Here is a 15,885-nt window from a genome sequence, read left to right on the forward strand (position 1 = left end):
CTCTCTAATTTAACATCAAGGCACTTAAGAAGTAATGATGCTGTTACTTTGCCAGACAGACAGATTCTTCCAGGAAAAACAGGGTACAAAAGACCCCTATTCTATAATTCTGACTGTATGTAATTTTAGGATCTAGGCTTAACAGTTTTCCATGTAAAGAAAAAAGATGGGAGAAAATACTCTTTTTGAAAGGGAACACTTTCAGGCCTTTAGCAGTGCAGAGAAGGAGGAGCAAAATCACAGTTCTGTTATTCCTTGCAGATCATCTCTAATAATGGCTCCTGGTATTGAGAGTACTGCGATTTGCTACCACTAAAATATAAAATCATTTTGAGTGTGAAAACCTGAGCGTCGTTCTATTAAAAAAAAAAAAAAAAAAATTAAAAGAGAGGAATGTTTACAGCACATTAAAACCTGTGTGACAACTTAACAAAAACTATTTTAACAATCCTCTTATTCCCCTTCCTGTTATGCTCCATAAAATGAGAATGCAGTGTCAGTAAGCAGCAACACCGGTGCAGTGGGCGAGCGGAGCAGGCTGGGCTCCGGCTGCTCCTGGCTTGTGCTCAGCCCCCCGCACCCACCCTGTGCGACTGGGACAAGCGCTCAGTGCCAGGACTGCTTGGCGCAGCATGCTCACGCTGCTGCGCGTGCTGGGGAGGCGAAGCCAGGAGCCTCCCTGCTCTCTGCTAACCTCCACGGCAGAGGAAAGACTCGGGAGCTTGTTGCTTCCTTGCAGGAGCTAGCTGGAACCTGGTATTTAGAAAACATCAGCCCCTGCTACTTCTGTGGGCTTTGTGACCCAAACACGGCAAGAATTAAAACAGAATAATTAACAGAAGAATTAAAACAGAATTAAAACAGAATTAAAAAAAAAAAAAAAAAAAAAAAAAGAAGTTTGCAGTCAGGGGTAGGTCTGGCGTGAATTTTGACAAATATTGAAACTAAATCTCAGAAACGAGATGTTCCAAATTTTTTTTTTTTGTAATCAGCATTCCATATGTGTTATGCGGAGAGCTAGGATATGCTTGTACTTTTGTTACATAAGAGTTGTTTGTGTTTTTTTTTTTTTTTCTTTACAAAGTACGGTGCAGAATGCATGAGTAGTGAGAAGGAATATCATGAAAAAAAAAACTGTTAGAAAATAAGAAAAGCTAGTAGGTGAAAAGCTATTACTCAGTGTTTTATTTCCATAATCCCATGAGTTCCTTAAAGTCCCTTTTAATATTTCTCAGAAAAAGCTTCGAAGTGAGAGGAGGGAGGCAAGTTTTTTTTTTTCTTTGGTTTAAAGGAAGGTCTCGGTTAATTCTATTAGTAGACTCTGGGCTTGTTTTTATTTAAAAACAAAACAAAAATCCCTCTCAAGTTTAGAATTTCTGTATGGAAACATTCTTCTTCTTTGCCAGAGAGGGAAGTATCTCGTTTTCATTCTGTTTGTTTTGGAGTATCTGTACTTAAATGTTTTGTGTTTGTTCTTTATTGAATACATTAGCGGTGCATTAATTTCTTCCTGACAATGCTCGTTTTATTGCATTCAGATAGGCTCGCTCTTTCCCATATGACAGACAAACTTGTTGTTCTGCTTGATGACCCTGGTTTGCCCTCCCTGGGTTTGATTGATAACGGCTTAATTTCCAGTCTTGTTTACCTATTAATACTTTTTGAAGTGATTTTTTTTCTGGTCACTGCAGAAGGAACAAATGAAAAAAAAAAAGCCACGTTGAATTCTTGCTCCAACTCCAATCTGTTTGCTTTGATTTTCCTTTTTAGATTATTGTTTGGCTTTAATTTGTTTGTTTCTCCTTTAAATGGGTTTGGGATTACTCAAGGGTTCCTTGTTCAGCAGGTCAAAGGGTAATGTGGAGACTTTGAAACTGTCTCCCTTTTTATCACCAAGTTTTGTTCTTCCAAGAGTCCAAAGGATTTTGCAGGCCGATAGCTCGTGGAGGATGCCTCCTTCTAAGGAAGGCATAAGCAGCAGGCCCGATTCGGTGCAAGGGGCCACGGGGCCACTTCTGGTCTTCAAAGCAGATTAAAAAAAAATGGATCCAAGTCTAAACCATATCCTAAACTAATCCTCATACGAGACTAACTAAAAGACAAGTTTCCTGGGGATTAAATGCATTGAGATTGATAGGTCTGACACTCGAGTAGCAGTCACTTCTGTGGCCTACGATGAAGACCCACAGCTCTGCATTTCTAAAGCTAAAAATATAAAGAGACTTCAAAGCAGAGAAGTATCAATATACAGCGTGTGCTACTAAAAAATGTCCTTTAACTGAAAGAGTCCATCTGTCCCAGAGATAATGCCTACTTTTAAAAGAAGGAAGCCTGCTAGAGCTGCCCAGCCACAGCACTGTGAATATGTAGGACAGCAAAAATGCACAAAAAAATTGCAGCAAAAGTGCAGGCTGCTTACAAAAAATCACAGCTATTTCTTATTTCTGCAAAAGACTGTAAGCCTCAAAGGTGCTTTGCACAGGGGGAACTTTTTCAGCACCTTTCTAATATAAATTCAATGATTGTTTACTTTTTCCCAGTACTTTAAATCCCTTGAAAACCTTAGGAAGAGGACAAAAAACAAAACAAAACAAAAAAACTAACTACTCTAAAATCTTCATTTCTTACAAAGATATGCAAAGATAATGAATTTCAAATAAATCACAAAGTGGGGAAGAACAGATACATTAAAAAAACAAACAAACAACAACAAAAAGTGAGTAGACATTATTCTACAATGGTGTATGTTCAGCTGAATTACAGGGTTGCAAATGCTCAGTGAAAAATAGATTAAACTATCTTCCTCTTGAGACTTCACCTTAACATGATTAGCAGCTCTGACCCAAAATCTTAGGAGGGGAACAGGCTTGCGGGTGTGAGTTCTGGGTGGAGGAGGTAACTCAGATGCATGCCATAGCTGCACTTCGAGATTAGTAGTGAAGTGCTGCAAAGTTTGCTGTACACTGACCCCCCTGCTTGATGGCTTTAAATTGGAGAGTGTTTTTCCTTTTTTTTTTTTTTCTTTTCTTTTTTCTTTTTTTTAATTATTATTATTACTATTTATTTATTTTTCACACTCACCTAGCCCTTCATAGGTAAATCCTGATATCAGGCAGAGTATGGTTACGAAGTTTACAGTCTGGGTTTTCACGTGGAAAGAGTTTAAAGTAGCAGATCAAGTGTTGCTCTGAGAGCCATTTGTTTCACATGTTCCCCAGATTAACTGAGCTCTGTATCCTCCCAGTAAAAAGGGCTTGCTGAAAATAAGCTATACCCTATAAATGGAAACAAAGGAAATTGTATGGTTAAATCACCACTGCTGCTCTTACTTTTTGAGCCAGAAATGTTGTCTTCTCTGCTGTGGCAGGAACTGCAACACAGGCTATTCCAGTAGCAGCGAAGGCTGACAGCCTCCTCAAAAGCTGCATTGCCATTTGACTCTGGTTGCTAAGGGATGCTGAAGCGTGATGTAGTCTCTATCTTCCCTTCCAAATGAGCACACTGGTTTGGTCACAACTCCACCCCCGCAGTTCACAGCCAAAAGTTTATGAGGTCATGTTAACTGCGGACAGCGTGATCCCGTAAGGAGCCGCGCAACTGTCCTGCGTGAAAAGTAATTAACTGTTTCTTTCTTCTGTAGGCTGGGGCATGCAAAGTGCTCGGTACCTTCGACTTCCTAACAAATGTGAATTGTTTGCAATAGGTGATAAGGGGTTTTGTCATCCTGGAGGGTTTGGGGGGCTTCTGTGTTGTAAGATGGACGTCCTGATCTGCAGCTAACAATCGCCTGTGAAAACAAAGGGTGACCAGTGAACTCAGAGCTAGCTCTGATCCACTGGGGCTAACAGTGGTGCTTCATCAGGGTTGTAAGCTCAAAGTTTTATCCATTTAGTTAGGAAAAAAAAAAAAGAACGGAAAGGCATGAAGCCTGTTTGTCAAAAGCCTTTTTTCAGCAGTATCATAATCTCTGTTAAGAAAATTATAAATAAATAACTCCAAGAACAACTGTTGCATCTACAGTTTCAAGCCAATGTTTGTGAATTTCCTCATCTCTTACTTGAACTGTAATTTCCTCATCTCCTCATGAACTGTAAGGGAGACGACTACAAAGAAAATGCATTAACATGGCTATATGCAATGGTCTGTCAAATATAAGGGGAAATTATTAAAACGGGAAAAAGTATTTTTGTTACACCTATGTGTATTGTATGGAAATCTTAAAAGGACAGAAGTTTGTGTTTGCAGGGCAGGGAGAAGCTTAATGGATCATGTACTTTTCTCTCACTTGTTCTGTCATTGATAGTCTAGTTTTACTTTATATCTGAATTGTTCTAACCATTTGTAAATCAAGCTGTATAGTTGTCCTCGCTTGGAAGAGCAAAGTCTGCATAAATTATGCACTCAGTGGGACTGCACAACTGAAGAGAATAACTTTATTTACAGGATCAGGCTATTGTTGCAAATCTTCCCTCAGTCTCTGATGCCAGAGAATAGTTTTTGTGGTGAAAGCTGTAGAGGGAGAATGCAGGAATGAATTGCACTGAAATTCCTTTAAAAAAAAAATAAAATAAAATAAAAAAGAGATCTGATGATTTTCATTAGGATGTAGAAGTAAGGCCAATCAGACTAAAAATACAGTAAGTAAAGTTATCAAATAGAATAAAGTGGATTATGGATGTATGAAACTTGCCCCCATAAATATTCCATAAAATGTTACTCACTTTGAGAATATTGTTTCACACAACTAAACTCCCTGGTTGTTGTTGTTGGTTGTTACATTGATTGACTTGTGAAAGCCATAAACTAGATGCATGTTCGTGTCTTGGAGTCTTTGCATTTACTTTAGACTGGGAAAAAAAAAATCTGCAAAAGAAGCTGAGGCTGCCTGCTGTTCTATTTAGACACCAAAAGATTATCAGAGAATCTAGATTTCATCTGTAAGTGTGCAATGTGTACAATTTTATAGGTGTAAAGTCTGATATCTCATGAATTTAAATAGTGCAGACTGAATCAGTAGACATAAATCTTCCAATGTTTCTTTCATCCATGTCCACATGCATGTTATCTTGCATTTTTGGAAAACATTTCTGCCTAGCATGCAGAGGTGTCCTTCAATACACTCTTAAATATTGTCAACCCTCAAATAGTTGGATTTTTATTATTTAGGCACTATTGCCATACTGACATAAATTTCTTTCTATTTTCCTGTTCCTGAGACTTCAGTTTCTTCAGAAGTGTCTTATGTCTTGTGTCTTACCATGTTTCAGTAAGACAAAAAAGTCTGTTGACATGTTTAAGAATTTGTGAGGATTTTTTTTGTTGTTTATTTCAGCTTTTAACCCTTTCACCCTTGAATAACACTTGAAATATACCGAGCTAATTCTCCATTCCATCGTAAGCAAAAGGGAGTGTTGTAACTCAGCCGTGTGTCTTCCTTGTTCAACTACCTCGTGCTTTGTTCACCTAAAAAGACATGGGCACAGATATACCAGGAAGGCAGCACACAGCACGGTGGCTGACGGCTGTTAGAGGCCGACCTTGCAGACCCAGACCCGTTTTCTGCTCGGACAGGGATCTGTACACTGCAGGACACTGGCAGCAACATTACAGCGACTCGGTTGTTGGTGGATGCTTCAGCACATTTACTGCTCCCCCTTTCCTAAGCTAGCTCTGCTCGCCTCTTGTGGAGATTTTAGCCGTTTGTGCACCTCCAGCAATAATTTTTATCTTGTTTGTGGATTCCTTTGTGAACTGTTTGAAGCCTGAGATCTGCTCCCTTCCCCCACAGCTGGTGACATGGAGGGAAGCACAGCCTGGAGGCTGGGGCAGATTCTCCCTGCTGTGAGAGGTGGCAGATACTGGCAGTTCTGCATTCTCTTCATACCTGCTACCATAAAAAAGTGGTGAGGTTTTATAACTTTCAGTCTGAATTCTGCTTTATTGATTCCTTTGTACCTTGTAAACGCCGCAGTTAAAATATATTTTAGTAATAAATATTACATGGAAACAACACAAGTAAATAAAAGACCTATAAAAGATACAAGGAATTATTAAAATCTTTGCTTCAGGTTAGCTGGGGCTTCGCTGAGCCAAGTTTCTTTAAGGCCTTTGAAAACTACCTTGGTGTAAAACAACACTCGGAGAAGTTGATCAGAGTCTCCAGACCTCTTAGGCTGTGTGTGCCCCAAAGTCCTGGCATTTAAAATTACACGGAAAGCCCCAACAAATCCTCAAAGGCTGAGGGTTGGCAATGGAGTTCCCTGTTTCCCTTGTTGTCCACTCCTCTTTCAGCAAGGGCGACTAAACAGATGTATGTGGTGACACTAAACGTGCCCTTCTAGTTGTTTGCTCTATTCACATAATTATTTTACTGTAGGTGGTTCTAAATATAGTAACGGGTGACGTAAGAAGGTGTGTTCGTGGGAATGGCATTGTGGATAATTGAATGCTGCAAATGAGAATAAATTATTTATGTAAAGGATATTTAATGTAAGGGGGGGGGGGGGGTGAGAAAACTAGCTGTGTATTTTAGGGAGAGCAAAGCACTAATCTTTATTTTTCAAGCATAGGTGAAAAGCTTCTGCAGAACTACCGTGCAATTTTTGTGAGGTTTCAAAACGTATTTTAGAGAACAGTAAGGATGTAAACAGCCTGTAAAACCAGGGGTAGAAGCAGTTGCACGCGAGTTGTGCCGTGCTGGTTCTCCTAGGCTGATTTAGGGCTCCTGTGCCTGTCCCGCACCGGGGCCGGTCCTGAAGGGGGCACCACCCGGCGGTGGCTGGAGCTGGGTACGGGGCCGCTGCCCAGCGCTAGGGGGGTAGGGAAATTTGCTCAGAAAGGCCCAAATCGGTAAAAAGCCATTCCCGCACCTCGGCTCCCCCAGGAGCCTCCTTTAGGGAGCTGGGCAGATGTTCCGAGGCTGACCCCCAGAGCAAGCGTGTCCGTGTGAAGGCGCACAGATACAAGCATTCAGCGCAGGAACCATTCTGCTGTAACATCAAGCACCCCCCTCGGGCACTTCTCCATTAAAAACAACCCCAAAAAAACTTCCCCGGGCCTCCCTGCTCCCGAAAAACCCCATCCGAAGGAGCCTGAGGGGGGCCGGGGCCTCTGAGCGCCGCGAGTCGGCGGCGGAGCCCCCGGGGGCTGCGGCCGCGGCCCTGCGGGAGGCACCGGGCCGAGGGGCGGCGGGGGGCTTGGGGGGGCCCGGGGCTGGGGCCGGGGGTCCCGGGGGTCCCGGGGCCGGTTCGAAGAGGGCGCCGGCGGCGGCGCGGGCTGACGCGGGCCGTCATGTGAGCGGCTCCGCTCCCAGGGTGCAGTGTGGGCCTGCTCGCCCCACCCCGCCGCGCTCCGTGCGGCTCAATAGGGGGAAGAAAAAAAAAAAAAAAAAAAAAAAAGGAAAAAAAAAGAGAGAGAGAGAGCCAGGAGAAATGCAAGAGGGAGAAGGAAAAATAAGGCAGGAAAAAATCCTCCTCCCGTGAAGGGGACAGCTTTTGCTCGGGGGAGAGACGAAACGGGATTTTTTTATTTTTTCCCTTCTCTCCCCCCCCCCCCCCTCGCTGTTTGCTGGAGGAAGCGAAGAGGATTCAGCAGCCTGGAAACCTCATGTGAAAAATAAGCAGCAGCAAGGAGGAAAAAAAAAAAAAAAAAAAGGAAAAAAAGAGGGGGGGCTTGGATCGGAACCCCCCGGCGGCAGCAGGGCGAGGAGGCTCCGGCGCCCGGCGAGGGAAGGGGACCGGGGCTGGCGTGACCCGCTCGGGGGAGAGGCGAAGAGACGATTCCCGATCCTCCCTGCCGAGGCTCCGGGGAGGTTTTCTGCGCCTGGAGCCCGTGCCTTGGATCTAAAGAGGATTATTATTATTATTTTATTATTTTTTTAATATTATTTTTTTTTTCGGGGGTGGCACCGAAGCTGGATTTTTTCCCCGTGCGTGCGGCGCGGGGGGGGTGATTTCTGTTCCGCCTGACGGAGCCCGGCGGCCCGGCCGGGGGCGCGGAGATCCCCGCGGATCGCTCCGCAGCGGGGCCCCCCCGGGGAAAGGTGCGCTGAGGGGATCGGCGCGGGGGGGCGGGGAGGAGGAGAAGCAGCTGCAGCTGCCGGGGAGGAGGAGGAGGAGGAGGAGGACGAGGAGGAGGAGGAGGAGGAGGCCCGGCGGAGCGGCAGCAAAGTCATCGCCATCGGCCCCCCCTTGGCCGGCTCCGGGCTCGGCTCTCTCCATGTCTCTGGCTCTGGGCAGCGGCCGCCACAGCAGCGAGTAGGGGGGGAGGAGGAGGAGGAGGAGGAGGAAGAAGAAGGGAGCCCGGGAGAGTGCCTCCCTCCCTCCCTCCCCCCGGCAGCCCCGGCCGCCTCCCGTCCCCTCGCCCCGCGTCCCCCTGCCTCCCCCTGCCCAAGATGGGCTGTTTAGGGAACAGCAAGACGGAGGATCAGCGCAACGAGGAGAAGGCGCAGCGGGAGGCCAACAAGAAAATCGAGAAGCAGCTGCAGAAGGACAAGCAGGTCTATCGGGCCACGCACCGGCTCCTCCTGCTGGGTAAGGGGGCCGGGGGGACGGCTCCTTCCCCGGACACGGAGAGGGGGGGACGGGGGAGGGCGGCGGGGCCGCTCACCGGCCCCCTGCCCGGCCACGGCGAGGCCGGGGGGGGGGCGACGTGGGGCCGCCGGGCCCAGCCGTGCCAAGGCGGAGGAGGTTGGGGGGGGGCTCCGGGAGCCCTCCTGCGCTCACCCGCACCGGGGTGGGCGCTGAGGAAAGGGGGAGCCCGCGGGGCTCCTCGGCCTGCTGGGGGCCGTGGCGGGGGTCGGGGGGAAGGTGTGGGGCGGCAGCCGGGGCCGAGAGGGCAGGTAGCGGGGGGAAGGCTGCGGGGCTGAGGGCTGCAGGCCGGGGCGGGCCGCGGCGTGAGGAGGGCGGCGGGGATGCCGGGGAGGCGATGGGGAAAGGGGGGGGGGGGGGAAAAAGCGGGGAGAAGCGGGAGCGGCGGGCCCGAGGGGAACCTGGGAGAGAAACAGGGCAGGGCGCTGACAGGGGCGGCGGGCCCGGGCGGCAGGGAAGGGAAGGGAAGGGAAAAGGGAAGGGAAAAAGGAAGGGAAGGGAAGGGCGGCCGCCCGCCTGCCCGCCCGCCGCGGGGCCTGCCCGGGGCGCGGAGGTTGGGGCGGCCGCGGCGGCGCTCGCTCGGCAGGCCCGGGGCTGCCCGCGGGGAGCGAGGTGCCGAGAAGGGCGCTGGAAGGCAGGGGAGAGGAGGAGGAAGAGGAGGAAGGGAGGAAGGAAGCCGGGGAATCCTTGCGGGGGACGGAGGGAGGGTGGCAGTCCCGGAGGGAAGCGGGGCTCGGGGCCGAGAGCGGCTGTGCCGGCCTGGCCGAGGGTACGGGCTCGTTCCCCCCCCCCCCCCCCGGTGGGCTGCTCGGGGTCGTTTTGGAGAGCCCTTAATTAATGGGAACGCCCGGGGTGATCGCAGCCTTTGTGGGGTGTCCCGGTGGCAGCTCGGCTACCTGCTCTCCTGCCCCTCTGGGGGGGGTGCCCGTGGAAATACAGCCTGGGAATTGGAAAGGGGAAGGTTCAAAACCGGTGTCAAACAGGGAGCAGGAAAACATCTGGCGGGCTGGTTTTGGGGGAGCGTTTCCAAATCAGATGCAGTTACGGGATCTTGGCTGTTTCGGTCGCTCGGAGGGACTGCTGGTGAGCGGTGTGCGGGATTTGCAGTGTGCAGGGGAGGCTAGGCCTCGGTGAACTGACTCACTTCTGCTGCGAGACAACGCTGAAGGAAAAAAGAATTCTTGAAGGATGTGAATTTAGGCACGTCCTGTCACCGGTAAAATCTTTTAATTGCTCTCTGGAAGAAGGAGGTTTAATGTAAATGGAGAAGTAACTAGAGCTATAGCAGCACCTGCAAGGCTAAAAAGTCCGTCGGTGTTCCAGCAGAAGTCTTTGAACAGGATAACTTGGGCTTCGGGTCTCGGGGACTCTCACACTGTGGGATTTGAGGCTGAACATTGCCTAGATGCATAGAAACAATTCGTCATCACGTTGGTTACTTCTGTAAGACAGAAACCTGATGGGCTAAAGTGAAATTGCTCTTTATTTTCTTTAGTTCTGCTGACTAAAAAAATAGTTCAGATACTTGTAAATAAAATTCTGCAGATGTTTAGTGCTGGTTGTAAGATCATCTGCATGTGTGTGTTAATGTGATAGTTCAGCTGCTGCAGTTTCTGACAGTGGCTGCAAGAATCGCAGGCACTCTGTAACAGACTTACTTGTAAAAAGTGAAAGAGCTCGCGTCCCTATTATGTTGCGTTTACTGGCGTTATGAGACACGTGGAATGGAAAAAAATGCTTTGAAGGTGCAAAGCAGTCTTAATATTTTCACGTCGTGTTCAGATAACACGAAAGAAGAGCTGCTAAATATTCTAGCGGGTTTATAACACTTTGCAGGCCCCACGCCTGGTATCCGTGCTTGCCTCTTCTGCTGTGAGTAGTCTCACTGAAATTAACGGAACTATCCTTGGTGGTGAAGTTAAATGTATGCATAGTTGTTTGCAAGAATAGCGCCATAATAAGCTGCCAATTATAGAAATAGATTTATTCAGAAATTCAGTAGTAATACTTAATTTTGGTTCACTGATGTTACATCTGATCCAAAGAACCCAGGTATGTCAATGCCAAGCTATGGGCATTTGTAGCAAAAGCAATCTCCCCCCTTTTGGACCATGTAACGTAAAGATTTTGGCTTCCGATGCTTTTGGTTAAAAGGCATAATTTAAAGTTACGTCTGAAATGTTATTATTAATAGAAATATTTAGATAGCATGTACTACTATTCCTCAATAATTAGTAGTTGTGGGGTGGACCCAGTCTCTCATTTAACTGGGGATACTCATTCTTGATTAGTTTTTAGCCTGTCGTTATTGCATGGTGCAGTATGCCTGAAGGGGAGAGAAAGAGACAGAGTATGCGCATTATAACAGTAGTTTAAGGGGAAATGGTGCTTGCATAAAGAGTTGTAGACAAAAACTGCTCTCTGTGTGCTTATAAACATCAGTCAGCAAGGAGAGGAAAAAGGAGTAACGTTCTGGTATTACGGTGGCAAAACATGCAAACAGGTTTTATGGAGAGAAGAGCAGGACTGTTAAGAATCCATGAGGGAGAAAGAAAAGAATGGAGAAAGCAGAGAGGAATGCATCTGTCAGAAAATGAACTTTGAAATATAACTGCTAAAACACAATTTTGAACACGAGGCTCAAAATGGAGGCTTGTGCTGTCAGTGTGTGCTAGCAGAGGCCTGGCATCCTATAAATACAAACTGTACCTCTGTGCCCATTCTGCCTCCGACATACGTGTCTGTTGTTGAGACATAGGGTAACGAGAAGAATAAACGAGAAGCCAGGAGATGCAGAGAAGAATCTTTGTAAATTCTACCAGGTTTTGATACTACTCTTACAAAAATATGTTTGCTTTATATAGAAAGCTATCTGGCAGCGTGGAGCAGCTCAATGAAATGCTGCTGTTCAGATCTTTTCAGTGTGCGTGGAGAAATGGGTACTATAGGCAGATGAGTTACTTGCCCTGTGCATTGGCATCCGTGCAGCATGGCAGAAATAGAATACGTCTACTTATGGAAAAGAGAGGAGAGTATTTTTTATTATTTTTTTTAATTTTCATTTTTGTACTTCAGGTGTAATGAGGAAATTAGAGGAGAGCTGTGGGGAGCAATTTGGAGCATGCAGCCATGCAAAGTGGTCTTAGCGTCTCGTTGGGTATGTGATTGATTTAGGGCATGTAGAGGGGGTGGGAGGTTGCGTACAAGACATGGATTAGAGAAGGAGACTTCTGTAGCTTTGCGGGTGGAGGCGTAAAGAAGATGCCTTTCTTTTTCAGATGTGAGTAGCCATTTATCTTATTCTGTGTGATTTAAGTTACGGTCTTAATGATTGGGAGGTGATGACTGCAGTCAAACATAAAACATTTTAAGGGTCTAACAAAAATGCTTCTGTTGAATATAGACTTCAGGCAGTCTTTCTCTCCATCATATAGTGGTGACGAGGCAAGAAGATTTTGATGTTTCCTATCTTGTCCCCTATAAAATGTTGAAGTTTTCCTTTTTCCTTCCAGACATAGCAATCTGCTTTTAACGTTGACACTGGAAAAATGGACAGTGAAATGATCCAAGATTCAGATCTGACACATGACTTGAGCTGGGCATTTATTTTTAGCTACAACTGAAGTTTCCAGTGGCAATTATTTCTTTTTCTTTCACTTTTCACTCTTGCACCGAGAAAACCAACTTTCTCGATTTTTACCCTGAAGAAAAAATGATGTCCCTTCATCACTCATGCTTCCTTCTGAATTTGATTTACTTTCATTTTCTAGGTGCTGGTGAATCCGGTAAAAGCACAATAGTCAAACAGATGAGGATCTTGCATGTGAATGGATTTAATGCTGAGTAAGTGCATTTGTTTCTTTTTCACTTTACACCTCACCATAGCTCTGTGTACCACACAATAGTCGTTAGTTCTGCTTTATATCTTGGTATATTTTCTTCTTGCTACTATGTCATGGTCTCTAGAATTTGGATGTGTAGTTTTAGATAAGATTAATAGACATTAACTTGAAGAAGTCAAACACCAATAATAAGTAAGAGCTAATGGTATAAACTGGTTTGTATCAAGGTTCAGTGTGGCTGATTTGATTATAGCTTAAGTTTTGTGTTTTGATTTTTTCTTAAAACTGCAGTTTCTTTCACAACATGGCTGACACTGATTTACCTCTGCTATAGTAGATTGATTCATACTGCTGTGAACTTGTCTCCCGTTAGTGCACAAAATGAATGCAGTTTTCTTTATTTAGAGCAAGTAGGGCTTTTGTTCCTGTATCTTCACAAAATGAGGCAGTACTGTGAATTTCTAGGGTAACTGGTCAGATCTTGTTTTCTGTTTGCTTGTTCAGATGTCTGTGATAAAACATGCTTCTAAAATTTTTTCTTTTTATGCTTAAAATCTGTTTAGATTTTTGATAGTTGTGAGGAGGGGATTGGCATTAATCTAAGAAAAATGGAAACCTGTTCTTTGTCTATGAAAGATTTGTTTGCTAACTTCTCGTCTAACTTTGCTAGGGAGTGGGAAGAGATTTCCTGGATGTTAGCTTTTGCTTACAAGCATCTTCACGTGTGTGTACCGAAACATGCTAAAGTAATTCTAACTGAATTAAGGTGTTGATATTTCAGAGTTTATTTTCTTTGTGTAACTTTTCTAGATGGTATGACTATTTTTGTCTTTCTTGTCCTCAAACAGTATTTTTGTACTAGCATTTTCTACTTTCTAGTCAGTGTAATTTATTTTGTGTCTCTCGTCTCTTTGGGAAGATTAAGCTTTCACTAGTCTTTCAGTAGTTAATTCTGCGCTAAATGTTTAGCTAAGGAGCCTCAACAATACTTCCTAATCCCTAAACACTTGTTCATGATAAGGTACAGAATCTGTTTGGAAGAAACTTCAGGCTGATTCATAATAAACTACATTGTGTGCTACGTGTTTTTAAGCTCCTCTTTCTAGGGAATATTTTCTTTTTTAGGACAACCTTTTCATAAGTGCCTGGTCTGACGTCCTGGTACTTGCGAGTAGTCTTCATTTTTTGGCTGCTCTCACTAATAAAGACCTCTTAAAAGACTTGCATGACTTAAAAGATTTGCATGAGTCGACTTTGATATAGCATCTCTCAAAATCTGGTGGTAAGTAAAGCATTCATCAATAAAAGTGGACGTCAGGGATCCTTGGCACCTTTAAAAATACCAATCAATTTAACCAGCACAGTTCTAAGTTTTCTAAGTATGCAGCTGCTGTTAAAGAGGTGATGCTGGTGTTTAATGAAAGCTATATTCCGTCGGTGGATAACTTTCCCAACTCTGCAAGCTGCATACCAAAATCTGTGTGGCTGGGATCCCAGGGGCCCATTGTACATAGCCTGCAGAGCTGGGGAGGGACTGGGACAGTCTCTGGGATTAGCAGCAGCATTGCATTCCTCGAGTATGTCGCTTCTGGGTTGGAGGTTTGGGCTGGGCTGAACGTGCAGCTGGATTCCAGGGCAACATGGCAAATTTGGCCTCAGCAGCCTCTGCTGGCTTCTGCCTTCTCATAGCAAGGGATTTGGATTACCTTGCAGCCCCTATGCCAGCACAGCCCTGCTGCCAATCACGTAGCATACCCCAGTATGGGAGCCACACTTGAACTGCTGGGGAGCTGCACACAGCTCAGGAGCCACAGGTTGTCCACCCTGCGGTGTATTGTCTTGCAGAGGCCTTTGTGGGTAGTATATATTCAGGAACATTCAGATATATTATAATCAAAATTAAGAAGCGGTAAATATAAAATACACAAGTTGTAATTAGTCTACTTTTTGGTTCTCGTTGCCAAAAACAGTAGATCAGTAGATCATAACATACTCTTTACATAGAAGGAGAGGGCTGTCTTTCAGTGTTTCGAAGTTCTTGCAAGACACATTAGTCCTTAAATAACTGGCATTTTTCTTCAAAGTAACTAACTGTTGCTATGCTGTCTGGCTTTCCCTGATATCTTTTTTTTTTTTTTTTTTTTTTTTTTCCTCCTGATTCCTTCTGTTTCTTCCCTATTTATGCACTGGAAAAATAATGTGGGATTTAGCTAATGTGAGAGAGAGCGTAGATTTTTTTTTTGGAAGGGTAAGAAAAGTGAAGCATTACTTCTTTTATATTCTAGGACCTTTGATAGAAACATTAAATATGCTTTCATACAACACCACACTTGATGTGGTGGTAACAGCAGAGAGGTTGTAAAGGCCAGTATGCTGGAGGTGAAAATGGTCTTCAGTGTTAGTGTCCATGTATATAAATTTAGTTTTGAATTATTCCTGTTGATGTGGCTTCATCGTGTGGCTTGAAAGAAATCTAGTTTAAAGTCCTATCCAAAACTTGTTTACCTTTGATTTGGTTGTCCTGTGATAATTGGTCTTTGAAGCAGCAAGAGGATACCTGCTGTGAAGGATGTCCAATGTGCTAAAAGCAAGAGAATCAAAAGTTTTTCTTCAGTGAATAAACTGAATAAAAATAATTCAGTATTTCTTCAAATACTCTTAATTTCTGGTGACTGCACAGGATATCCAGTGCTAAATGCACTAGCTTCCTTTAGTGAGTGTGGGGACTTCTTATTTGTTTTCTTAAGATTCTGCCTGTAAATAGATGAAGGGACAGTTGTCATATGCATTTATGTTAATTGGCCTTGTGTAGAGTTGTAGCATTGAGCAAGGCAAAATCTATGTAGTTCTACAAAACCAGAGGAATTTCCTTTGGGATTCCAGTCCTTGATCACTTTAGCTAATTAGTTATTCAAGGAAATGTATGGAATCGAGTGTTCCAGATAATTAATATGCTTAATAGTTAACAATGCTAAGGTGAATTTAAGGTGGTTAAAGTTTTAGCTAAGTTAACTACAGTAAAGGCTGTTTTTTTAAAAAATGTTCCTTTTATAAACTGTAATTGGGTTAGAGACAGAAATATTTCTTCTGTGCCTGTTCTGAGGGTGGCGTGTGGCAGGTAGGAGCACTGTGGCACTGGTGAGCAAGGCAGAATATTGGAGAAGCAAGGTGTGGTCTACAGCACACGTTGTTCTGGAAGGAGTTTTGGAAGGGCTTTGCCCACTTGCAGCACTCGCAGAACAGCTGAAGTTGGGCTCGCTGTTGACTGACGTATTCCTGCAGCAATTTCGTAAAGGACAGGAGCGTGCTTCCAAGTATTATTCTTCTGGTGTGCCTAATCTTTCACATAGAAGAGCTGCCTTTTAAGCATGATGAAGATGCCGTATCAACCAATTTTTCTACTCTTTGCGTTACTGCCAGCAACAGGGCCCCTTGTGATGTAGAAAGGGTTTAAA

The 15,885-nt window shown here is 44.8% G+C and overlaps 1 protein-coding gene across 3 annotated transcripts in view; it reads left to right on the forward strand.

The window, feature by feature from the left end:
* The window catches only part of GNAS (GNAS complex locus), a 148,098-nt gene that overhangs the window by 45,618 nt on the left and 86,595 nt on the right, over positions 1–15,885 (forward strand). The window contains exons 1-3 of one of the 3 annotated variants that reach the window (XM_084296717.1): positions 7,383–8,041; positions 8,338–8,531; positions 12,359–12,431. In XM_084296717.1, coding sequence (XP_084152843.1) covers positions 8,393–8,531; positions 12,359–12,431 — 212 coding nt within the window. In that variant the 5' untranslated portion in view covers positions 7,383–8,041; positions 8,338–8,392. Of the gene's footprint in view, positions 1–7,382; positions 8,042–8,337; positions 8,532–11,778; positions 11,869–12,358; positions 12,432–15,885 lie in introns of those variants that run through there. The other 2 variants (XM_084296718.1, XM_084296716.1) reach the window with 2 other exon arrangements.

This window comes from Netta rufina (assembly GCF_964035555.1).
Source record: "Netta rufina genome assembly, chromosome: 16".
Lineage (NCBI taxonomy): Eukaryota > Metazoa > Chordata > Aves > Anseriformes > Anatidae > Netta > Netta rufina.